This window comes from Pristiophorus japonicus, chromosome 9 (genome assembly GCF_044704955.1).
Source record: "Pristiophorus japonicus isolate sPriJap1 chromosome 9, sPriJap1.hap1, whole genome shotgun sequence".
Taxonomy (NCBI): Eukaryota; Metazoa; Chordata; class Chondrichthyes; family Pristiophoridae; genus Pristiophorus; species Pristiophorus japonicus.
This window is the reverse complement of record NC_091985.1, coordinates 105,179,719-105,206,827: the sequence shown is the minus strand read 5'-3', so window position 1 is coordinate 105,206,827 and position 27,109 is coordinate 105,179,719. Positions and strand designations below refer to the sequence as shown.

The window sequence follows — 27,109 nt, the reverse complement described above, 5'->3', positions numbered from 1 at the left end:
AAACGACCGTGACTCACCACGTGGCAGAGTCAGCAGAGGATGACCGATCCAGCGTGGATCATGCTGAACGAGCAGGAGAGGCTACTCAACCTGAGGATGAAGAGGAAGTGTATGGGGTACACACCTTTACCACCAAAAGCCCTCTTAAAATGTTAAAAGTTAAACTTAATGGCATTCCAGTCTCCATGGAATTGGACACGGGGGGCAAGTCAATCAATCATGAGCCAGAAGGCTTTTGAGAAACTGTGGGACAACAAGGCACAGAGGCCAAAACTGAGCCCTATTCACACAATGTTGCGCACTTACACCATGCCTGTTATCGGGCAGTGCAGCAGTGAAAGTATCGTACGACGGAATTGTGCATGATTTACCACTGTGGATTGTAACAGGCGATGGCCCAATGCAGTTCGGCAGAAGCTGGCTAGGAAAGATCCGATAGAACTGGGACGACATCAAAGCACTGTCTTCGGTGGATGATGCCTCGTGCGCCCAGGTGCTAAACAAATTCCCGGCGTTATTTGAGCCAGGCATCGGCAACTTCACAGGCGCCAAGGTGCAGATCCATCTTGTTCCGGGGGCACGGTCTGTTCATGACAAGGCCTGAGCAGTCCCATATATGATGCGAGAGAAAGTCGAGATCGAGCTGGACAAACTTCAATGAGAGGGAATCGTATCGCCAGTTGAGTAAAATGAGTGGGCCAGTCCAATCGTGCCGGTGCTAAAGAGCAATGGGACAGTCAGAATCTGTGGGGACTACAAAGGTAACAATCAGTTGAGTCTCGTTACAGGACCAGTACCCACTACCTAAAGCAGAGGACCTATTCGCAACGCTAGCAGGGGGAAAGTTGTTCACCAAGCTAGATCTGACCTCTGCTTACATGACACACGAGCTGGCTGAATCATCAAAGAAGTTGATATGCATCAACACACACAAAGGATTTTTCGTATGCCCTTTTGAGATTCGCTCGGCTGCCGCCATCTTCCAGAGGAACACGGAGAGTCTGCTGAAATCTGTTCCATGCACCGTGGTGTTCCAAGATGATATCCTGATCACTGGTCGCAACACCAGCTAACACTTGCACAACCTGGAAGAGGTTCTAAAGCGACTGGACAGAGTGGGACTCAGGCTGAAACGCTCCTAGTGTGTTTTCCTGGCACCAGAGGTCGAATTTCTGGTGGGAAAGATTGTGGCAGACGGCATCAGATCCACGGATTCCAAGACGGAGGCCATCAAAACTGCACCCAGACCACAGAATGTGACGGAGCTGTATTCGTTCCTGGGACTCCTCAACTATTTTGGTAACTTTCTACCAGAGTTGAGCACTTTGCTGGAACCCTTGCATTTATTGCTACACAAGGGTGACAACTGGGTTTGGGGCAAATTTCAAGAGATACCCTTTAATAAGGCCAGAAACCTGCTATGTTCTAACAAGTTAGTTGTATTATATGACCCAGGTAAACATTTAGTACTAGCTTGTGATGCATCGTTGTACGGGGTCGTTGTGTTTCAGCAAGTAAATGTGTCGGGCAAACTGCAACCGGTTGCATATGCATCCAGAAGTTTGTCCAAGGCTGAAAGAGCTTACAGTATGGTTGAGAAATAAGCGTTAGCATATGTATATGAGGTTAAGAAAATGCACCAATACCTATTTGGTCTCCGGTTCGAGCTCAAAACCGACCGGAAACCGCTTACTTCACTGCTCTCAGAAAGCAAAGGTATTAACACCAATGCTTCGTCCCGCATCCAAAGATGGGCACTAACATTGTCTGCGTACGACTATGTAATCCGCCACAGACCAGGCACAGAGAACTGCGCTGATGCCCTCTGTTGGCTACCATTGCCCACCACCGGGGTGGAAATGGCGCAACCCACAGACTTGCTTCTGGTAATGGATGTTTTTGAGAGCGAGGGGTCCCCCGTCATGGCTCGCCAGATCAGGACCTGGACTAGTCAGGACCCTGTGCTATCACTAGTAAAAAGCTGCATCCTTAATGGGAGCTGGTCGGCGGTTCACGGGGAAATACAAGATGAAATTAAGCCGTTCCACCGACGTAAGGATGAATTGTCCATCCAATCGGATTGTCTTCTATGGAGGAATCGTGTGGTTTTACCAAAAAAAGGCAGGGAAATGTTTATACGCGACCTACACAGTACCCACCCAGGCATAGTCATGATGAAGGCTATCGCCAGGTCGCACATTTGGTGGCCCAGCATTGACTCTGAATTGGAGTCATGTGTACACCAATGTAACACTTGCTCACAGTTGAGCAACGCACCCAGGGAGGCCCCATTGAGTCTGTGGTCATGGTCCTCCAAACAGTGGTTCAGGATCCACGTAGATTTTGCTGGCCCTTTTGTAGGAAAGATGTTTCTAGTAGCAGTAGACGCTTACTCTAAATGGATTGAATGTGTAATAATGTCATCATGTACATCCACTGCCACCATTGAAAGCCTCAGGGCCATGTTCGCCACCCATGGTTTGCCCGACATCCTTGTTAGTGACAATGTTTCACCAGCTCGGAATTAGCGAGTTCATGACCCACAATGGCATTAAGCATGTCAGGTCTGCCCCATTTAAGCCCACATCCAATGGTCAAGTGGAACGGACAGTCCAAACCATCAAGCAGAGCTTGAAATGCGTAACGGATGGCTCCTTGCAGACCCGGTTATCTCGGGTCCTGCTCAGCTACCGGACGCATCCCCACTCGCTCACCGGGGTTCCCCCGGCAGAATTATTAATGAAGAGAGCACTCAAAACCAGGCTCTCCTTAGTCCACCCGGATCTCAATGATCACGTAGAAACCTGGTGGCACCAGCATAACACGTACCACGATTGCGCGGCTGTATCGCGTGACATTGAGGTTAATGATCCTGTGTTTGTTCTCAATTACGGTCATGGTCCCAAATGGATTGCTGGCACTATTTTAGCCAAGGAGGGGGAATAGATTGTTTGTTGTTAAACTGTTGAATGGGCAAACGTGCAGAAAGCATTTGGATCAGACCAAACTGCGATTCACTGACAACCAAGAACAGTTTGAAGAAGACTTTACCATTTATGATCCACCAACACACACCCAACCAGCAATCAACCTCACTGTTAACCATGGGGATGAACCCACCATGCCCGACAGTCCGATCAGACCAGCCGTGCTGCTGTGCAGCAATGATCTGACCAACTCAGCCATGCCAGGACTTCAACTCAGGCGATCGACCTGGGAACGCAGAGCGCCAGATCGCCTCAACCTGTAAATAATTTGTACATAATACTTTGGGGGGGAGTGATGTGATGTATGCAAACCTCACCAATGGTAAGACTTGCCACCAGGGGCACACCTGTGGGAGACCTAAGAGTCACTTGTGCACCCTGTGCAAGCAGGTATAAAAGGCAGTCCACCATGCTGCTTCCTCACTTTGGAGTTACATTAAAGAGAACAAGGTCACAATGGTTTGAGCTGACAGCACAGTCTTGTGAAGTTATTCTGAACATAACATATACTACATCGTATGCACCACCCTCATCGACCCTCTTGGTTACCTCCTCAAAAAATTCAATCAGGTTAGTCAAACACGATCTTCCCTTAACAAATCCATACTGACTGTCCCAATTAATCCTTGCCTTGTCTTTCAGGATTTTTTCCAATAATTATCCCACCACTGAGGTTAGGCTGACAGGCCTGTAATTACTCGGCTTATCCCTTTCTCCCTTCTTAAACAAGGGTACCACATTAGCAGTCATCCAATCCTCCGGCACCATACCCAGATCCAAAGAGGACTGGAAACTGATGGTCAAGGCCTCTGCTATTTCCTGTTTTACTTCGCGCAATAGCCTGGGATGCATTTCATCCGGGCCTGGGGACTTATCTACTTTCAAAGCTGCTAAACCCCTTAATACTTCCTCTCTCACTATATTTATTTCATTCAGAATATCACACTCCTCCTCGATAACAGAATCTACATTACCCCTTTCCTTTGTGAAAACAGATGCGAAGTATTCGTTAAGAACCCTACCAATATCTTCCGGCTCCACACAAAGATTACCCTCATGGTCTCTAATAGGCCCTACCCTTTCTTTAGTTACCCTCTTTCTCTTAATATATTTATAGAACAACTTAGGGTTTTCCTTAATTTTACTGGCCAAGAATTTCTTGTGCTCTCTCTTAGCATTCCTAATATCCTTTTTTAAATTTTGCCTCTTAACTTCCTGTATTCCTCTAAAGATTCTAAAGTATTTAGCTGTTGGTATATGACGTAAGCGTCCCTTTTTTTCTTAATCCTCCCCTGTAAGTCCCTAAACATCCAGGGGGCTCTAGAATTATTTTTCCCAGCCTTTTTCTTTAAGGGGACATGTTTGGCCTGAGCCTTCCGGATCTCCTCCTTGAATGCCTCCCACTGCTCCGACACTGATTTACCCACAAGTAGCTGTTTCCAGTCCACTATGGCCAAATCACTCCTTAACTTAGCAAAGTTAGCTTTTCCCCAATTCAGAACTTTTATTCCAGGCCTATTCTCGTCCTTATCTATATCCAACTTGAATCTGACTGAATTATGGTCACTAGCACCCAAGTGCTCTCCCACTAATACCCTTTTAACCTGCCCAGCTTCATTCCCCAAAACTAAATCCATATGGCCTCATTTGATGATCCCTCTAACATATCATCCCTCCTCACCGCGGTAATAGTTTCTTTAATAGGACCACAAACTCTCCCCCTTTTTACCCCCCTCTCTATCTTGTCTAAAATCCTGTAGCCAGGAATATTGATCTGCCAAACCTGCTCTTCTTTCAGCCATGTTTCTGTAGTGGCTATAATGTCATATCCCAAGTGTCTACCTGTGCTCTTAGCTCATCCGCCTTATTTGCTATACTCCTTGCATTAAAGTATTACACCATTCAGCACAGCACCTGATAAAAAAGACACCAAAAACATTCCCAATACATCTCAAACCTGTTCCGCCGTTCAGTGAAATCATGGCTGATCTGAGACCTAACTCCATATAGTCGCATTTAGCCCATATCAACCTTCTTCTCAATCTTCCTCGCTGCCATGCTCCACCTCACAGTTGTTGTGTATGCATGCCTGTTTACTGTGTGATGTCTGTAATACTGTTATGCGACACTGAATGCACCCTTACCTGTACACCAGAGAGTGCTGCTGCTGGAGACCTAAGGGTTACCTGCACACTGCAGGTAACCCGGTATAAAAAGGAGCTCACAGCTTGTTGTCCTCACTCGAGGAGCTGCAACTAAAGGACTATAGGTCTATACAGTTTAAGTATCACACCCTGACTCATGGAGTCATTACTAAAGGTGCTTATATACACTACAACTGGCGACGAGAATATGAGGTCATGAACTACACGCTCAGCATGTCGAATCTCAGCATCTTTCAGCAATTTACCGATGGGGAAGATTGGGACGCTTTTGTAGAAAGATTGGAACACTTAAGGAGACTGGCTGCACCGTGCGACATTGACGACCAGCTAAATGAAGCACTAAGGGACACTAAACCGACGAGAGCAGTGCACCACATTGATACTTCTAAGGGCAGAAATGCAGCCTCGAGTCTTGCAACCCTGAGTCCGCCACATGGGGCAAACCGGATGGCCCCGTGCTGGCGCTGTGGAGGAAACCACAGGGCCCACCAATGCCGCTACAAGGACTATGCATGTAAAGAGGAAGGGCACCTTCAAAGGATGTGCAGAAAAAGCTGTACTCATCGCGTCACCGAAGAGTTGGCTGATCACCGGGGCTCTGACACAGATGAAGGTGAAGTTGCTGAACACCTGGAAGAAGAGTATGGAACTCATACCTGTTCCACCGAAAGTTCTCCTTGCGCGATGAAAGTAGATGTCGACGGAGTCCCAGTTTCTATGGAGAGCAACACAGGGGCGAGCCAGTCTGCGATGAGCCGAACGACCTTTGAAGAACTTTGAATGAATCCTGCCAATCGAGCATAACAGCACCCTGTCCAAGCAAAGCTGCTCCCAGGTCTCCGGGCTCCAGCAATTGACATTGAACATGGATCCATCGCTGCATCCCGAGGTTCCACTGTCCAGCTCGACTGCGAGGTGAAGACTCCACAGCACCCCGGCAAAATCTCCAAGATCGAGGATCCAAACTCCACTTCCCGGGCCGAGGCAGCACTCCAAAAGAGGAACATCAACGAAAGAAAGGGATTCCCGATGTCCAGGGTCGAACCTGTGGAAGAAAAGAGCTCCACAGCCTACCTGCAGCAGAGCCAGAAGACGGCTGCAGCACCACGAGGAGCAGGACCTAAAATCAAAATGGCTGTGGCCATACCACGAGGGCAGCATTGGAGGAGCATCATGTGACACCGAGCGGCCAGTCGGATTTGAAGCCTCCCTTAAAGGAGACCGGTAACCAAAGAAATTTAAAGGAGGCGTTTCAACTATTTGAGTACAAGGACTTTAAACTAAAGGTGCAATTAAAGGGTGAAAGTATGAAAATATATGCAATGTAACCATGAATTGTGATGCTGGTTTAACCAATGCGACTGATGAGATGAATACAAGTGTCAGTAAGATTAAGAACAAGTTTATTATGCTTAACAATAATGATAGAGATTGTGAAATGACTAATGTAACCATTTCTGTTGAAACCAGGACACCTAAAAGTGATGCAAATGATAGAATGTACAATGCCGGCTCGACTATGTGTCATCAGAGCCAAGGTGTCATGTATACCAGTGGGACACTGCCAAAGGACATTGGGTCCTACAGGGACCGTGCTGATGTCAATGGAATCCCCCTGTGGAAGAACCCCAGGTCCAGCAGGCTACCTGACCATGTAGCCTGGACCTTTGGAATGAATGTGATGCCCCTTGCAGGACACACACACAGTCAGTGGGAGCACACCCACTACAGGGACAGTGGTCAATGGGCAGCCCAGCTACCACCAATGGCAACCTGCACCAGACCCAGCCCTACAACCCCTGGCCACCAGGGCCAACATCAGGAGCATGAGGCCAATACCTTCCAGCTTCCCTGGCAAACCCTGAGATGACCTGACCCTCATCCCAATTGGTGGACAAGGAGCCCTGCCCACCACCCCACAACTACCCACATCACAGTGTATACACACCACCCACTGCTGCCGTGGCTACCCCCCCTGAGGGATCCCACAACAGTGACACCCACTTGGTTTGTGGGTGAGGGAGGGGAAATGTACGAGCCAGCCTCAAGCACAGTGGTCACACCTGGCAATCACACAACCCTCACCACAACCTCCCATAGCCCACCACTGACCACCTCCCCTGGTCATGACAATAAGGATATGAAAAATGCTTTGGGGGAGTGTTGTTGTGTATGCATTCCTATTTACTGTGTGATGTCTATAACAGTGTTATGCGACACTGAATGCAACCTTACACTGTACACACCTTACCTGTACACCAGAGGGTGCTGCTGCTGGAGACCTAGGGGTTGCCTGCACACTGCAGGTAACCCGGTATAAAAAGGAGCTCACAGCTTCTTGTCCTCACTCGAGGAGCTGCAAATAAAGGACTACAGGTCTACACAGTTTAAGTATCACACCCTTCCTCATGGAGTCATTACTAAAGGTGGCTACATACACTACAACAGTCACAGTCAACAAGCTCCCTGCTGGAGTGGAACTAAACTACAGAACCAGTGGGAACCTGTTCAACCTTCGTCGACTCCAGGCCAGGTCCAAGACCACACCAACGTCTGTTGTCGAGCTACAATAGGCGGACGATGCCTGTATCTGCGCACATACAGAGGCTGAACGCCAAGTCATAGTCAATGTATTTACTGAGGCGTACGAAATCATGAGCCTTACACTAAATATCTGTGAGACAAAGGTCCTCCACCAGCCTGTCCTTGCAGCACAGAACTCCCGCCGCCCCCCCCCCCCCCCCCCAGTCATCAAACCCACGGCGTGGTCCTGGACAACATGGACCAATTCCCATATCTTGGGAGCCTCTTATCAACAAGAGCAGACATTGACGATGAGGTTCAATACCGCCTCCAGTGTGCCAGCGTAGCCTTCGGCCGCCTGAAAAAAAGTGTTTGAAGACCAGACCCTCAAATCCACCACCAAGCTCATGGTCTACAGGGCTGTAGTAATACCCGCCCTTCTGTATGGCTCAGAGACATGGACCATGTGCAGTAGACACTTCAAGTCGCTGGAGAAATACCACCAACAATGTCTCCGTAAGATCCTACAAATCCCCTGGGAGGGTAGATGCACCAACGTTAGCGTCCTCGACCAAGCCAACATCCCCAGCATTGAAGCACTGACCACACTTGATCAGCTCCGCTGGGCAGGCTACATTGTTTGCATGCCAGATCCGAGGCTCCCAAAGCAAACGCTCTACTCGGAACTCCTTCATGGCAAGAGAGCCAAAGGTGGGCAGACAATTAACATTACAAGGACACCCTCAAAGCCTCCCTGATAAAGTGCAACATCCCCACCGACACCTGGGAGTCCCTTGCCAAAGACCGCCCTAAGTGGAGGAATTGCATCTGGGAGGGTGCTGAGCACCTCGAGTCTCCTCGCCGAGAGCATGCAGAAATCAAGCGCAGGCAGCAGAAAGAGCGTGCGACAAACCAGTTCCACCCGTCCTTTCCCTCAACGACTATCTGTCCCACCTGTGACAGGGACTGCAGTTCTCATATTGGACTGTTCAGCAACCTAAGGACTCATTTTTAGAGTGGAAGCAAGTCTTCCTCGATTCCAAGGCACTGCCCATGATGATGATGATGATGCTATCCCTTAATACCTTTGGTTAACAAAAATCTAACAATCTCAGATTTAAAATTAACAATTGATCGAGCATCAATTGCTGCTTGCGGAAGAGAGTTCCAAACTTCTAACACCCTGAAAGGACTGGCTCTAATTTTAAGGCTCTGATCCCTAGTTCTAGAATCCCCAACCATTGGGAATAGTATCTCTCTATCTACCCTATATGTTCCCATTAATATCTCAAAAACTTCAATCAAATCACCCCTTAACCTTGTAAATTCTAGGGAATACAACCTTCATGTGTAATCTCTCCTGTAATTTAACCCTTGGAGTCTGGTAAACCTTTGCTGCACTCCCTCCAGGGCCAATATATCCTTCCTCAGGTGTGGTGCGCAGATCTGCTCACAGTACTCCAGGAGTGGTCCAGCCAGGGTTTTGTGCAGCTGCAGCATAACTTCTACCCCCTTGTACTCTAGTCCTCTAGATATAAAGGCCAGCATTCCATTGGCCTTTTTGATTATTTTCTGTACCTGTTCATGACGTTTAATGATCTATGTACCTGGAGCCCCAAGTCTATTTGGACCTCAACTGTTTTTAGCTTTTCACCATTTAGAAAGTTAGCAGAGCAGGTCTCCAGCCGTCTTGGTTAATCCTTGCTACTGGACCATGGTCTTACTTTGTCAAGCCCGTGTGGTGGCTGGTGTGCAACGGCCACTCCACGTTAAAAGAATTCACGCACAGGCATCTTCCACCCTTCAAGATGTAGCTCGGGACCTGGAATGTCAGGTCCCTCATTGAAACACCTGTGAACTCATCTTTTTTTTGGTGTGGAAGCGGGTGATTCTCGACACAAGGGACTGCCTAATATTACTATACATAACTCAGGCCACCAAAACTTAAATCGCAAAAAAAAAAACAATCACACTTACCTGAGGTCGACATTACCTACCTCAATGCAGCTGCTACAGCTTGGAACAGCAGCTTCCACAGACGTTCCCAGCAGGGCACGCTACAGAGCACTACGGGTCAGGCGGCAGCCAAAAACTGAGCCGGTGTCGCAACCAAGGGCGTTGCCCACTGGCTCGCCTCTTCCCCGCAGTACTGCTCTGCGCCTCCTCGAAACCGGCACCGAATGTCTCAGCGGGGCCTGGAAGTTGGCTGTCCGCCTGGAAGTGCTTATCGCTGCCACTGCCGCCCCTCCAGGGCGCTAAGAGGGGCGGTAAAAGACCGAAAATACGGCCCCTAGGTTTTAGAGTGTAATTGATTTCTTTATTTGCCAGAGCAATGCGGAAGGTCAGTATCATTCCCGGCATCCGTGTGCTCAGCATTCCAATGGCTATAATGATGGCATCACTCATCATAAATGCATCTTTTGAATACGCCTACCATATTTGGTTCACCTTACGCACGCTGATCTACATTGGTTCCCAGTTCAGCAATGTCTCAATTTTAAAATTCTCATCCTTGTGTTCAAATCACTCCATGGCCTTGCTCCTCCCTATCTCTTTAACCTCCTCTAGCCCTACAACCCTCCGAAATCACTGCGCTCCCCCAATTCTGGCCTCATCAGCAGCCCCAATTGGCGGCCGTGCCTTCAGCTAGCTCTGGAATGCCCTCTCTAAACCTCTCTGTCTCTCCATTACTCTCTCCTCCTTCAAGTTGCTCCTTAAAACCTAACTCTTTGACCAAGCTTTTAGTCTCCTGTCCTAATAGCGTTTTATGTGACTCTGTGTCACATTTTGTCTGATAATGCTCCTGTAAAATGCTTTCTATAAATGCAAGTCATTGCTGTTGGATGCACTCCAGAGCCACCGCTACTTTCTGCAGAAAATCCTCAAAGTTTTAAAAATTCGTTCCTGGGATGTGGGCGTCGCTGGCAGGACCAGCATTTATTGCCCATTCATAATTGCCCTTGAGAAGGTGGTGGGGAGCCGCTGTGAGTTGGGCTGATTGCAACCTGGTAATGCAGTTCACGGGGGGAGATCTTCACCAGGACCGTTCTCTGTTTCACAAAAGTGTAATGTTTTGGGTTGTGCTATCAATAATAGCTACATTAGGTGAAATAAAATTCCTTATGGCCCTTATGGCTAAAAGGATCAAGAGGTATGGAGAGAAAACAGGAAAGGGGTACTGAGGTGAATGATCAGCCATGATCTTATTGAATGGTGGTGCAGGCTCGAAGGGCCGAATGGCCTACTCCTGCACCTATTTTCTATGGTTTTTCTTGAACCGTTGCAGTCCGTGTGGTGAAGGTACTCCCACAGCATTATTAGATAGGGAGCTCCCAGGATTTTGACTCAGCGCGATGAAGGAATGGCGATATATTTCCAAGTCAGGATGGTGTGTAACTTGGAGGGGAACTTGCAGGTGATGGTGTTCCCATGCGCCTGCTGCCCTTGTCCTTCTAGGTGGTAGAGGTCATGGGTTTGGGAGGTGCTGCCGAAGTTTCAGCAACTGGTGGGGTAATGGCTAATTTCCCACCCCCATCCGCCAGTGTAATTCAAGAGAAAAATCCACCAGCCTGTATTAACCGATGTCCTGTTATATATTATGGACTGCCTTCAGCTAAGTTTTGGAAACAGCGATGTAATATGAATAGGGGGCACTACTGCTTCAAGAGGAGCAGAGAGCCACCTTAGAAGGTGCAGGTTACCTACTGTTCTGGAGATAGCAGCACTGCTGGTGGCATATTTAAGAAGATGAGTAAAGCAGCAATGGCTGTTGGTTTTCTGTGCCGATGTTTGCATTTTGGTGAGCTGCATGGTTCAAAACTGAAAGTTTTTGTAAATCCCACAATGCTATATTGTTGCACTGTAAACCATCAAGTAAGTGGCCTAGATTATTGTGAATCATGAGCTCCTGTTACACAAATAAAAACAAAGTTTAAAAAAAACCAAACGTGTTTTCATATTCATTACTGCCTAATTCGTCTCAGGAAACATTACCATGAGAATAGGTCTGCGTTTAGAGATAATTCCATGACACTCTTTTTCACCCTCCCACATCACCCCCACACACACCCCCACCACAAAGTTGGTAATAGATCCATCTCTTCTCAGCCTTCTGATTAATTTATCTTTCTGTAATCTTCTATCTGCATCTAATTGCATCTTAAGATGTCTACCAAACTGACAACTCCTCTGCAGCATCAGTGATTTTCATTCAGCCAGTCAGTGTCCGCTCTGCTATCTAACCCTCAGTTGCTTTGAAATTAAATCACATTGGGGCTGAATTCACAGCCCCTACAGGCGCGTACCAGGTGTGCAAGTGCATATATGGGCCCCGCAAGTTCCAGGTTTAGGCATGCACTGCGCCTGTGCCTAAACCCGGAACTTGCATCGGACAAGAATCCTCTTGACAGATCGTATGAATCTAATAGAAATGGGCAATTTGCTGGCGGAGAGTTGGGCTATTTGCCCAACATCAGCCCAGCGAATGCCCGTGAAATTCTAACGCCTGAGAAAAGCAGTAAGGCCTGCTTTTATCAGCATAAGACTTTTAAAGGACAGAAAAATATTTTTTTCAATCATTTAAACATTTAAAAACCTATGAAATAAGGCAAGTTTAACTTTAGACTCTTAAAAATATGTATGTAAATTTATTTTTCAAAAAATAAAATTTTTGTTTTAAATAATTAAATTCCATTTTGATTAATTTTAAATATGTGATTTTAATTTATTTTAATTTTAAGTGTGTGTGTATTTTTCGGGGTATTCCCATTCATACTTATGATGATTCCGTATATACAGAACTCATCATAAGTATGAATGGGAATACCCATACTTTGATTGGTTGGGCTACCCACATGATCTCAGGGGCGCTTGCGAAACGCCTGCATCCCTGAGATACATGGGCCTCTACACAGGCCTACGCATAGAGGCTCAGGACCACAAGTTTCTGAACCTCCTGGACCACCAGGTCAGTTCGCAATTTCTGCACCATTACTTTTAGAAACAAACGTGATTATCTAAAGCTTTCAAAGCACTTTTTGTTCTGATATGACCATCAAATATAAGAAAGATTCTCCAATGTGTTGAATATAGAATTTCTCAGAGCAAGGTTCACACACAACACCCGGGGTTCAGGAGGTTTAGAAACATGAGAATGAAGTTCAGGCAATTTGTAAAGTTATTCAAAGTCTGTGATAGTCCATGGGATTCACCCGTTTGTCTGCTGAAGAGCCTTGGAAAAAGTGTAAAGCGGGTTTATGTTGTTTTCCAGGGTTTCCATCGCTCTTCCACCAAAGATATGGTGTACTAGCGGGAGAATCCCCGTGGAATTTACCACAATAAAGTTTACGGTTCTCTTTACCTTTAGGAAGTTTTCCTGCTGCACTTGAACCATTGGAGTTTGTATCTCCTGTTACCAACTTAATGCGGATGGGATTATGGGACATGTTTTCCCAAGTGGTTACACATTCATAATAACAGCAGTCGTGACAACACAAACTTATGTTTCCCAAATGTCTTGAACTAAAAAGCATCTCAAGCTGCTTCATAAAATGGAAATAAATGAGGAAACTGATACAAAGGAGGAGGAATTAGGAGCGGTAAGGAAAAGTTCGGAAAGAAGATTTTTCTTCCCAGTACTTTAATGTAATTAGAGGTAACAAGAAGGTCAGGTGTTAGGAAGTGAGTGCTTTATTGAGAAATAAGACTATTTTACAGATATGTTATTCTACCTGTCCAATTATAATAAGGTGCCCTGTTGCTGACCCTGCTAACGGCTGGGAGATCAGTGCTGGGTGGGACCTTGGTGTGTGTGACCCTGGCAGGTATGACCGGTGGGACTGTGACATGCAGGCTTACATTCTCTCTAACTTTCAATCTTTCAGCTTATTATCCGACCTTTGTAATTAGTAAACACTGATTTATTTTACCAGTTTGTGCTCTTTTGTATTGAAGTTCACCTATACTCGGTTTCGCCAAAGAATACATCAGTAAGTGTTAAAGTATATCGAGATCTAGCAAACAAATTGCAGGCATGATTTGAAGAAAAGAAAAATGGCTGATCTGAGTTAGTTACTTAAAGTGGTCCCATGACCGAATGACCATCTAAGTACTAGATAACTAAAATAAATCCGCAGTAATAGGTAATATCCTTGTTAGTGTAGTAGTGAGTACCCCTGTCTGTCAGGTGGGAGACAAAGGTTCAATTTCCCAATAGGGAGGTGATGCATTTTCACAGGGCTGACATAATAAGGTGGGCAGCCACTGCCTTCAATTAGAGCTGGGTTTTTTTCTGCAAGGTGAAGCTTTCATCCAGCAATTCTGTCACAGAAGACAACTGAATGAGTTCATCACCATATATATCAATGATTTTGAAGATGGAAGAAAGAGTTGTACATCGAAGATTGCAGATGACACTAAATTAGGAGGCACAGTAAATAGTGCAGATGCGAACAAGAATTTATAAAGTGACATAGATAGACTAAGTGAGTGGGCAAATCTGTGGCAAATGGAGTTCAATGTGGGGAAGTGTGAGATCATCCACCTTGGATCCAAGAAAGACAAATCGGAATATTTTCTTAATAGGGAGAGACTAGTGGGCCAAAATTGCCCCTTATTTGCGCCTCCTTAGAGGCGCAATTGACTTAACGCCCGGGGGCAAGTGGCGGTTGTGCCTGAGTTGAAATTGCCTCTGAGATTTTGGGAGCGATTTGCACTCCGATCCCCTCACCGCCCAGCACCGATCCCCTTGCACGCTGCGGGGGAAATTGACCCGCGGCATGTGAGGCTGGTGCGAGCCGATGTCTGCGTCCACTTCGTGGGGCGCTGACATCCGCCTGGGGCGTCCTTAAAGGGGAGGCCGTGTGCGACCGAGGCTGCCATTTTTTTTTGGCAGCCGACATTTCTGTTGGCCCGTCAATGGTGGCCTTCATCGCAACCGGGCCGCCAACCTGCAGTCCGGCATTTTTCTTTGGGTGCCAGGCCGCTGGCCCGGTCGAGATAGAAACATAGAAACATAGAAAATAGGTGCAGGAGTAGGCCATTCAGCCCTTCGAGCCTGCACCACCATCAATAAGATCATGGCTGATCATTCACCTCAGTATCACTTTCCTGCTTTCTCTCCATACCCCTTGATCCCTTGAGCCGTAAGGGCCACATCGAACTCCCTCTTGAATATATCCAATGAACTGGCATCAACAACTCTCTGCGGTAGGGAATGCCACAGGTTAGCAACTCTCTGAGTGAAGAAGTTTCTCCCCATCTCAGTCCTAAATGGCTTACCCCTTATCCTTAGACAATGTCCCCTGGTTCTGGACTTCCCCAATATCGGGAACATTCTTCCTGCATCTAACCTGTCCAATTCCGTCAGAATTTTATATGTTTCTAATAGATTCCCTCTGGTGGCCACCGGAGATCCTGCAGAGTCTGCAGCAGACCTCCCCTTTACCTGAAGAGGAGGGGCGTTATAACGTGTCAGCGCTTTGCGGAGCTTCCACTTTGCGCTGACTTGAGCATCGCACTGACACCTCGGAGTGCCCCTGAAACGTCACAAAGTGCCTGAGACAGTTTGAGGGGCGCAAAGGGCAATTCCACGCCAGGGGCGGGATTCCCGCCTGAGCGATAACTGGCTCGGGCCTGAACTGCCCCCAGGCAGGGCGCGGAGCAATTTCGGCCCCTCGGAGTTGTGGAGGTGCAAAGGGATTTAGGTGTCCATGTACACAAATCACTAAAAGCTAGCGCACAGGTACAAACATTATTAAAAAGGTTAATGGGATGTTGGACTTTATCACAAGGGGGCTGGAATACAAAGGGGAGGAAGTTATGCTTCAGTTGTATAGGGCCTTGGTCAGACCCAATCTGAAGTACTGCATTCAGTTTTGGGCTCCGCACCTCAGGAAGGATATTTTCACCTTGGAGTGGGTATAGCACAGATTCAACAGAATGATACCATGACATAAAGGATTACATTATGAGGATAGATTGCATAAACTTGGTTTGTACTCCCCTGAATTTAGAAGGCTGAGGAGTGCTATAATCAAGGGGTTAAAATGATATATTGATTCAATAGGGTAAATACAGTGAAGCTGGTTCCTCTGATGAAGGAATCCAGAATAATGGGGCACAATCTTAAAATTAGAGCAAGACCATTTGGAGTGAAATCAGGAAGTTGTTTTCCACACAAAGGGTAGTAGAATCTGGAACTCTCCCAAGAGGCCATGGACGCTGGGTCTGTAGGATTATTATTATTATTATTAATAATTTCAATTCCCAGTTTTAATCTTGAGCAGAGACAACAACCACATGAACTGATACTAAGATTACACAGCATTTTATTCGATTGCTAAACAACAATAAGCAACAGCTCTAGGCAATACTCACAACTTGTGGAATATGGTACAGAAGGTGGATTAACCAGACTGTTAATCTGGGGTGGGCCAGGAGTGTCTACCGAAGTGATTCTTCCTTGTCTTCATCATGTTGTCCATCCTGAGGATAGCACAGTTCAGTTTCCTTTTTATACAGTTTTGAGGCTAAGTCTTATGGCTTCTTACTGTCATAAAAGGGGTCTCTTCAGTCATTTTCTTTAGTTGCAGTGTGCAATGTTGTGACCTTTTTCTGCTTTACACCTGTTTTCCGTTGTTTTTCTTAGCAGTAGTCATAGTTCTATGGTTTATGCTTAACTGTCAAATGTCTGTTGATAAAGTTACTGGCTGCGTTCATTTCATTAGCTAAAGAGTCAAAAGTTCAATCGAAAACAATAACTTGTATTTATATAATGTCTTTAACTTAGTGAAACGTCCCACGGCGCTTCACAGGAGAACTATGAGACAATCCTGATCCTTACAGGTCAGTTGAAATTTTCAATAGAGATAACTGAGATCAATAGATTTTTGTTAAGTAAAGGTATCAAGATATAGAGCAAAGCGGGACAAAGAAGTTGAGATACAGATCAGCCATAATCCAATTGAATGGAAGGACAGGCTCATGGTTGTAAATGGCCTACTCCTGTTCCTATGTAACTTCCTTGTAAGTGAAAAAGGCCGATTTATGAAAGGCATTCTATGCTTAAGGATTAATCTTTCATTATTTACCTCCATGAAAAGAATCTACATTAACACTTTCCTGTATTTTCTTCCTCTAAGGTATTTCTTGTTAAGAAAATAAAAGGCTCCGATGCTGGGCAGCTCTATGCTATGAAGGTACTAAAGAAGGCCACATTGAAAGGTGAGTGCTGCAAGATTAAGACTCTACAATATGTTGTGTTATTACATAAGCAAGGCATATATCACATTGTATAGAAGTTCGTATCATTGCTCCATGAGTCACATGCAGTTCCATTGAGTTTGACTCTTATTTCCCCATTTAAGAATTCACTGCTAAACCCTGTTACCTCCAGTTTACTTTCAAATATAATTTATATATTATAACAAATGCAAATATAGACAGGAAGACAATAAATTAGGGAGTAAAAGGAAACCAACTTGCTCCTTTTAGCAGCAATTTGAACTGTCAGGGACTCTACCCAATGTATCTAAACCCCTGATGAAGGTGAGTAACCTTAGTAAAAATCTCCAGGCAGATAAAATTCTGTGAATTACATTCGAACCTCTTCTTCACCATGTTAATTGAGGAAAAGCACCAATAGTGTTCAATGCTCCCAACAGCACAAAAATTGTTATGCTTTATAAGAATCATTGCAGTCCATAGAGTTATTATCATCTTTGTCTATAATTTCCCCTCAAACTGTCAATCTTGGGTGCCTTTGCACCTCCTGTTAGCATCACCATGGGGCATTAACGGGGCTCAAATGGCTTTGCGACAGGGTGCAACGATGACATTGACTCCCGCCATATTTGGCGGGGGTTTTGTGGTAGTGCTATGGCGTTGCGACCTGATCTCCTTAGCCTGGAGATCGTGATGACAACTGCGTGCGCATTGCCCCGGTAGCGTTCTTGACCCGAAATTGCATTCCGCCCCCGCAGCAGTACTGGGCGAAAACACTGACAGCTGCAGGAAGCGTGCATCGGGTGGTCGGCTGCTTTGGCGGTGATGCTTAAATGCGAGGTGGCCAAGGTAAGTAAAAAATTTAACAACTTTCTTCCAACTTTTTTCGCGAGTTCGTGCCCGCGATCGATCAGCCCGATGCTCTATTTGAGGGTTGGGCTGATTGCATGGGATCGTGGCTGCCGTCGTGGTCCAGGTAAGTTGTTTTTAATTTGCAGAGCCTGCAGTGATGGCTCTTCCCTTTAAGGGAGGGAAAGAGCCTTTCACTGTGGCAGCGCTGCATGGCCCAGTGTGTAGTACTGCTGAACTCACTCCCCTGCCTGTTGTCGATTGCGCTCCTGGAAGGTAGTCGAGCATTTGATTTAGTGCTCCTCTTCCTTCTTGGAGCACAAATGGTGATTTTTTAAAAAAGTTTGAAATCGTTAACTCCTGGCATTAACTTTTCAAATTTTTAAAAGTTAGCGCCCCAGGTAGTGAATTTCTCCCCCGATATCTTTTAACTTTTTAATTTATGTCCCTTTTATCGCTTTCTCCATCTCTTAATCCTATCATTATTACCCTCTCTTTATTTTGCTTTCTGTACATAATTTTACAATGAATGAAATTATTTATACTTCCTGGTCATACTTCCTGGTTTCGACTCTGCGTGGCTCAGTGAGAATTCTTCAAACTGATTGGTTGAAGAGCCACAATGTTGCTTTCCTTGCTCACACATGACACAGATCTCCAGTAGAGGGCACTGGGATAGAGAGTATCTCTAAATATGGTAAGTTGCTGCACAAAAGTCCCACAAAATGTTTGTGGGCAGCTGTCAGTGTGATGAACGGCGAGTGTCGTTCCTTCACAAAATCCAGGTCGGTTGGTCAAAGACTTAGGTTTTAAGCAGCCACTTAAAGGAGAGAAAGCTAGTGAGCTTAGAGAAGACAGCTAGGCAGCTGACGGCGTGGCCACCAATGGTGTGGCGAAGGAAGTCAAGGATGCGCAATAGGCCAGAATTGGAGAAGCGCCGAGATCTTGGAGGGTTGTAATCAATGTTTCCTGTAAACTGCGTGGCTGCGCAGCTGCGTAGTGCTCCAGCGGTCCCACGCAGCCTGCTTACAGGCTTTTGAGAGCAAAAACCGTGCATGCACAGTATTTTGAATGGCTCACACAGCCCATTAAAGGGCCCGTGTGGCGCCAAAAACTATTACAGGCAACATTGGTTGTAGGGCTGGAGTAGGTTGCAGAGATTGGGACAGATGAAGCCGTGGAGGTATTTGACACGAGGATGAAAATCGAGACATTGTAGGTCAGCGAGCACTGGGGTGGTGGATGAATGGGACTTGGTGTGACTTAGGATGAGCTCTAATTTATGGAGGGTGGAAGATGGGAGACCAGCCAGGAGGGTGCTGGAATAGTCAAGTCTGGAAGTAGCAGAGGTATGGATGTGGGTTTCAGCAGCAGGTGAGCTGAGGCAGGGCAGAGATGGCTGATATTATGGAGGTGGAAGCAGACGGCCTTAATGGTGGTGAGGATATGGGGTCGGAAGTTCAGTTCAGGGTCAAATAGGATGCCTGAACATCTGGTTCAACCTCAGACAGTGATCAGAGAGGGGGATGGAATCAATGACTAATGGAGTTACAACAGAGTTTGTTGAGGGGACCAAAGACAGAGGCTTTGGTCTATCCGAATATTTAATTGGCAGAAATCTCATTCAATACTGGATGTTAGCCAAGCAGTGTGACAAATCAGAGGCAGTGGCGGGGTCGAGAGAGGTGGTGATGAGTTAGAGCCAATAAATATTTGTCCAGCTGTGTTGTAAGACTTTGACAAATCTATGTAATATATTAAAAGTCTTGTGTGTAGCATGCACTTCCTGTAAGTCTAACACTTCTTTCTGCCACACTTTTCAGTCACTCTTTTTAACAATTCTCATTTGTTATAATCATCCTGAAATGTATTCTAGTATACCCAAATTTATTCTGACATCTGACTGGCTGATTCTGATGAATGATTGGCTCCTAGCTCTAACTTCCACTGCCTCAGTGGCTACAATAGACCACAGACAAGTAAGTTAAAGCAAAAGAGTAAATTCAACGTTTCCACTCCAGGTGTGTGCGATCGGTGGATTTAACCTAAACTAAAAACAGTTGAACAGCTCCAAACTAGGTGTAATAGTTAGGAGAATTTAAATGTTTTAAGCAGATCTTATAATTAGGAATTATAGTTTATATTTACTGGCTCCTACAGTGAACGTTGGTCTGCCTGAAATTTCTGCGTGGTTTCTTCCGATCTCCCACAATAACTTCAGCAGAAATCCTGGAGAAAAGGCTTATATAATCATATGCAGTTTCTTTGGCCAAAGTGTCGAAAAACACACTGGGGCTGAAATTCAGTGCAGCCAGATAGCTGGTGGTATTAAGGCCTTCTTTCCTCGATTAGCGCCGCAAAGTTTGCGCCGGCCATTGGATCCAAATTCAGCAATTTGACCACAAAAAAGTGTTCCAGTTTTATTAGCCCTTCAAACCTGAAAGTTCGCAGTCTTAATTGGGACGTTATTCCCATGGACAATTCACCCTTAGGGTGATGTGGCAACTGTCATTGCAGCACAGGCGCGAGGGAACGAGCGTAGCGGTGCAGCTTTGGAGAGGATGGCCGTGGCTCTGCAAGAGTCGACGGAGCGTCTAAGTGCTGTCATATCTGGTGGCTTTCAAACTGTGGTTGCTCACATGCAGTCTCAGCTGGTTGCCCCCTGAGACCACAGTGTTGCTTTCACAGCTGGGTCCACCATGGGGGACCTTCCGGTGTGGCGCCACAACACCGACCTGAGCTCCCTCAGATTGGTGGTGGTGGTATTGTGCTGCCCCTGGTGATCTATTCAAGCTCCTCGGGCCAGGATATGTATGATGCGCTCCCTCTGGTTAGCAGCATTCCTGGCCCCAGGCCTGTCACTCCACCAGTGCCTCCACGCATGGCCTCGCCCGAGCAAAGCCAGACTGAACCGTCACAGGAGCGTGTTAACTGTGATGTATGTAGCACTCAAATCACTGACTCCACACAGTCTGGTATTAACTGCTGTGACCTTGGTCCTTTATTGTGTAACTCCAGAGTGCCCCTCAGGTGTGGTGGTCAGCCATTTATACTCTGTCTCGCAGATGCTTTCGGGTCTCCCACCACAGTGCCCCTTGTGGCGCACCATTGTAACTATACATTTAATGTACATGGACAATACATAACATCTCACTCTCCCCCGCTCCCCAGTTCCAAAAGCAAATTTCCAGTAATCTCGGCCTTGTTCGTCCTGGTTGATTTGTGAGTGTGAGTCCATGACCATCCACTTCCCTCTTTCCCTCACCATGTAGAGATTATGCTTGCGATCCAGTGCAAGCATGTGGTATTTGCAGTCCTTACATGGGTGATACAAGTACACAAACATAATCTCCAGTAGAAAGCAGGTACTCATAGACAGTACATTTGTATGATACATATAGATGCGTTGAAGAGTTATATCAAAAGGTTGCAGGTACACTGAATAGTTATTAAATCCAAGCTCTACTGGGTGAGGTATGGTGGCAGCATAGTGCCCCTTTTTGCCCGAGGTAATGGGCTGCGCTGAGACGGTATCGCAACTAGTGTGTTGCCTCTGTTCTCAGAAAATAGTTGCCTTTGCGGCTTGTCTGCAGCCGCTGAACAATTGCATAAATCACATAAAATCAGAAATCGCATTAATCCATTAGTCATGTTAGTCACAGATCCATTAACCTTTTTAACTGTGCATTGTGATAGTAACTCTTTTTACCAATCATATCAATCATTTTAATCACAGTAATCATTTTAGCATCAAAATATTAACTCTTGTCATAAATCACGTCATCATACAAATCACCGTAATCATTTTGACTCACTCTTGCCCTTACAAAAGTCTCTTTGTGGGGACCGCCAACGGTGTAAGGCCCCTTTAAGACGCCCGGATACATTTCCCTTTTAAGACGCCATTTTGTTTTTCCCATGAGGTTTCTACTGGGCGCCGCCATTTTAGGTGCTCTGCTGGTGCTTGCCTGCCTCTCTCTGCAGAACTCTGCTGCCATGAGGCTCGCTGCCATCTTGAACTCGCTGTGCTGCTGCCTGCTCTCCCCCCCTCTCTCTCTCTCTCTCGAGCCGCCACACTCTGAACGCACCCAGGAGCTGCAACGCACTGGCCCCTGCACTGCCGCATCCTCCGGAGCACCCCACGCAGCTGACCTTTTTGCCCGGGAGCCACCACACACACACACACGTCCTCCGGAGCCGACCTCCTCACTGCGCAGCCGATCCTGGACGAGCCCCGCTCCTCGGAGCACCGGCCCTCACGATGTCGTCGAGCGAGTCCCGCTCCCGAAACTGCCAATTCACTGCTCCTCCCGCTGCAAGCCCCACGAACAGCCGCCTCTGCCTGTGGGCCGATGGTGCCTGCTGGAGCAACCCGTCGAAGCCCTTCTCTCTTCTCCAGCTCGGTTGGCGCTGCTGCTGGTTCCAGCGCCTCTTTCTCACTCTCAGACTTTGCAGGGGAGAGTCGACGGCCACCGCTGCTCTGCCCAACCCCACACACGCTTCCTTCGCTGCCATCCGATCCGAAGGTGGAGGCCTGCTCTGCCTGTGAACACGGGGGACAGCGGTCTGTGGAGGAATGAAGTCATCCCAGCTCCCACGGACCTTCCCCATCCATCTCCTGCCGAGTGGCATCAGCCCATCGCCTGCAATGATCCACAAAGGTAAACCGTGCGTCTCACCACCGTGAGATACCTGCACATCCGCTCTGCCAAGAACAGATATCAGTTCCTTGGTGTAGGTGCGCAACTTCGCCGTGACTGGAACCAGCTTGGGTCGTGCAGCTGGGTTGATCCATAGTTTATCAAAAGTTTCCTGACTCATCAGCGACTGACCCGACCCCGTGTCCACTTCCATACTCACCGGGACTCTGTTAATCTTGACTTCCATAATCACTGGGGCCGAATCGTCGGTACACGTATACAGTCCAAACGCATCATCTTCTTCTACCTGGGGCTGGGTTGCCCGTCGAGCCAAACTGCAATGCTCCTCGCTCAATAGCAGATCATCTACCATCTCCTCAGCCACACAGTGAGTTGTGTTTCTTTTGCACATACGCTGAAGATGGCCTTTCGTGTGGCAGGTATTGCACGTATGCTCCGCAAACCTGCACCGGTGAGCCCCATGACTTCCTCCACAGCGCCAGCATGGTGCTACTCGATTAGCCCCCCTCGGTGGACTCTGAGTTCCAGGACCCTGAGGTCCGTGCTCTCTGCCCTGGGCAGAGCCACATTCTGCAGTTTTGTCCGTGACGGGCGCTATCCTGTGAATAGTACCTGCCGGGTTCGAGACCGTGTGGATCATCTGCTTGCTGCTGCAAGTCGAGGTCATAAATGCCCGGCTGATGTTGATGGCTTGCTGCAGGCTGACTGTAGGTTCAGTAGATAGCAGCTTGTGAAGGAGGCCCTCATGGCCAATCCCCATAACAAAGACGTCTCGCAACGCCTCGTTAAGGTGTGTGCCAAAATCGCACGGCGCCGCAAGTCTCCTGATGTTAGTAGCATATTTTGTGACATCCTGGCCCTCAGGTCTGCAGTGGTGGTAGAATTTGTGCCTGGTCGTGAGGATGCTCTCCTTCGGTTTCAGTTGGTTATGCATGAATTCAATTAGTTGTCCATATGACTTGTCCTTGGTGCTCGCGGGTGCCAGCAAATCCCTGACGAGACGGTAAACCTCATCGCCACAACTGGACAGCAATATCGCCTTACGCTTCTCTCTCAGTGAGTTCGTGTTCCCTGTCAGGTCGTTTGCTACAAGATAGTACTCGAGCCTTTCCGTAAAGGCATCCCAGTCATTACCCTCTGTGAAATCCTTTAGCGTGCCCAAATTAGCCATGGTTGCGTGAAGAGCTCGACCATATCCTCGTCGCCAATTTGTGGTGTATGTAGCACTCAAATCACTGACTCCACACAGTCTGGTGTTGTAGTAACTGCTGTAACCTTGGTCTTTTATTGTGTAACTCCAGAGTGCCCCTCAGGTGTGGTGGGCAGCCTTTTATACTCTGCCTCGCAGGTACTTTCAGGTCTCCCACCACAGTGCCCCCTTGTGGCGCACCATTGTAACTATACATTTAATGTACATGGACAATACATAACATTAACCTGTCTCCAGCTGACCCTTCCAGGCCCAAACTGCTCAAGGGTGTTCTGTAGCTTCCACACGGAACACAGCAGCCTTCCCAGACCCATCAGGCAGCCACCGGGGAGACACTGAGGCGAAGTCGCAGGTTAGGCACGCGTAAGATCATCATAGGCAGTCCCTCGAAATTGAGGAAGACTTGCTTCCACTCTAAAAGTGAGTTCTCAAGTGACTACACTCCAATACGGGAATTACATTCCCTGTCACAGGTGGGGCAGACAGTGGTTGAAGGAAAGGGTTTCCGCATGCTCCTTCCGCTGTCTGCGCTTGGTTTCTGCATGCTCTCAGAGATGAGACTCGAGGTGCTCAGCGCCCTCCCGGATGCTCTTCCTCCACTTTGGGCAGTCTTGGAGCCAGGGATTCCCAGGTGCCCATGGGGAGGTTGCATTTTATCAAGGAGGCTTTGAGAGTGTCCTTGAAACAGTTCCTCTGCCCACTTGGGGCTTGCTTGCCATGTTGAGGCTCTGAGAAGAGCGCTTGCTTTGGGAGTCTCATGTCGGGCATGCGGACAATGTGGCCCACCTAGCGGAGCTGATCGAGTGTGGTCAGCGCTTCGATGCTGGGGATGTTAGTCTGAGCGAGAACACAAACGTTGATGCGTTTGTCCTCCCAATGGATTTGCAGGATCTTGCGGAGGCAACGTTGGTGGTACTCCTCCAGTGTTTTGAGGTGTCTGCTGGAAATAGTCCACATCTCTGATCCATATAGGAGGGTGGCTATCACTATTGCCCTATAGACCATAAGCTTGGTGCTGGATTTGAGGTCCTGGTCTTCAAAAACTCTGTTCCTCAGGCGACCAAAGACTGCACTGGCACACTGAAGGCGGTGTTGGACGTCGTCATCAATGTCTGCCCTTGCTGACAATAGGTTCTCGAGATATGGAAAATGGTCCACGTTGTCCAAGGCCTCACCTTGGATTTTGATAACTGGGGGCAGTGCTGTGTGGTGGGGTCAGGTTGGTGGAGGACCTTTGTCTTACAGATGTTCGGTGTAAGGCCCATGCTTTCGTACACTTCGGTGAAGGTATTGACGATGGCTTGGAGTTTAGCCTCCGAGCGTGCGCAGACGCAAGCGTCATCTGCATATTGTAGTTCGATGACAGAGGATGGGATGACCTTGGATCTAGCCTGGAGGCGGCGGAGGAGGAACAGATTCCCATTTGTTACCGCTCAGAATGCTGAGCTGGGGCAACGTTTCCGGTCTGAATCCCTGGAATGAGATTTCAGTTTTCTCTCTGTGAATCTCGGGATCTCTATTTCTCTTTAGTTTTTTTTCCCCCTTTCCTCTTTCTCTATTCCTATTTCTCTATTTCTCTCTCTCCCAATAAAATGTTCCCATTCTTTTTCCTCATTTCTATTTCTTTCTCCTTTCTCTTTTCTCTCTTCCCTCTCTCTTTCCCTCTCCCTCTCTTCCTCTCACCCTCTCTCTTTCCCTCTCCCTTTCTCACTCTCGCCTTCCCTGCCTCTCTCTTTCCCTCTCCCTCTCTCCCTCCCTCTGAATGCAGATTCTATGCTGAATTTCTCTGGTCCATTGAAGAGTCTCCTGGACTTGTTGCTGAGCAATACGGAGATGGCTCCGGGATCTCGCTCTGTCCGGAGCTCGCTGATCTCCCCCAGATGATCTCTTACTGGACTTCTCTGTGAGACCGACTCAGCTGCTATTACTTCGAAGATTCCGGTGAGCTTCCGACCCATCCTCAGGTTTGGATCATACCATCTTGTCTCTCTCCACTCCCATGGTTCCGAGATCTCTGCCATTCTACACCGGCACTAAAAGCTGGCGGGGGCACCGTCAGCTGAAGGGCCGGTTTTTTCACCCTGAAAATGGGTCCGGGGGTGGAGCGGCAGTGGTGTGCACTTTTCCCGCGTCGGTACTGCCGCAAGTGCCACTGCGCCATGAGAGTTGGTCAATCGCACCGGTGGCCCACAATGCTGCAAAACCTACTGGGCTGAATCTATGTCGGGGCGGCCAGTTGAGCCCAAAGCGGCGGCCGTTCGATTTTGATGAATGGCAACCGCAAACGGGCAGTAATGGTCCTTCCCGGGACTGTGAATTTCAGGGCCACTGTCTCCAAATGTATAATTCACCCATGAATAAAACAAACCAAGTATTTCCATCCATTACCTGACCTGGAACTAACCTCAGCATTTATTTCAAGAGTAACACACTATTTGCACCTGGTTACAAATTTTGGGTCTGATTCATTATGATCAGGAATGTACCTTTACTGCCCAATATCCACTAATACAATTGCGTGATCCAGGGACCGTACCAATGCAACCCTCTTGTTATAAGAACTGGATACATATGTTCTTCTCCAAGCTTTCAAAAGATGGATTGGTTCATACTTCGACGAGATGAGGCTGAATACAAATCCACAAACTGCTTTATTTTACAATTGTCGAGTGAACACTAGTGAAGCATTTGCTTGATTCTATCCCACCTCGTGACAGGTAAAATAAAATTTGCAGTACTTCCCTATTGGTGGGCTAGTTAATGTATTCTGGTTAGCCCTGTTTCTCTGAATCTATTTGGCTTTATCTCAAACGTGGCAATGTCCACTCACATCTTTCTTAACATGTCTTATACTGAACTGACCTGCACATATGTTCCCCTGCTCTTTTGTTCACCAGTTGGGCAGTACATTAGTAGCTGACTCTCTCTCTTTGTTTGAGACTTTGAGGGCTGCCAATCAAATCCTCCCGGACTGTGTGGCCCAGCGAAATAGTCTCATGCTATACATGTGTGAATACAGTTCCTCCCAATATCCCATATGTGGATGCCTACTGGAAGTGTTTGAATGTGCTCATGACTTATCTTTGTCAGCTCGAAGTAAAATAACATTTACAACGGTTGGCCTGTTTCATTTTCAGAGAACGCACTGAGACATATGATCCCTCATTGTTCAGATACTCCTAGCCAGTCTTCCTCTGTCTTAAGCTGTTACTGTCACCTGCACCCGGATTGGTTCAACAAACCCTGACACGACCAGTGCACATGCGATTGATTGAACATGCAGGGATGGCAGTAGCTCCTCTTTGATGTGGGGTTCTGCCAGAACACTCCTTGGATTGGAAAACCAGACAAAATCTGGGATGCATGCGTGAAAATTGGACAGTCTGGCTGAACACAGACTAATCAACTGGACAATGGCTGGCAGATGTCCTGGACAATTTTTCTTTCCTGTGGCCAATTCAAGAGCACTTACTATCGCTCTCCCCGAGATCA

At 47.2% G+C, this 27,109-nt stretch overlaps 1 protein-coding gene across 3 annotated transcripts in view; it reads left to right on the top strand.

Moving 5' to 3' along the window:
- Nucleotides 1–27,109, top strand: part of rps6ka2 (ribosomal protein S6 kinase, polypeptide 2) — a 654,298-nt gene that overhangs the window by 372,112 nt on the left and 255,077 nt on the right. For all 3 annotated transcript variants that reach the window (XM_070889669.1, XM_070889667.1, XM_070889666.1), the window contains exon 3: nucleotides 16,816–16,897. In XM_070889669.1, the coding sequence (XP_070745770.1) occupies nucleotides 16,867–16,897 (31 nt within the window). In that variant the 5' untranslated portion in view covers nucleotides 16,816–16,866. The remainder of the gene's footprint in view (nucleotides 1–16,815; nucleotides 16,898–27,109) is intronic.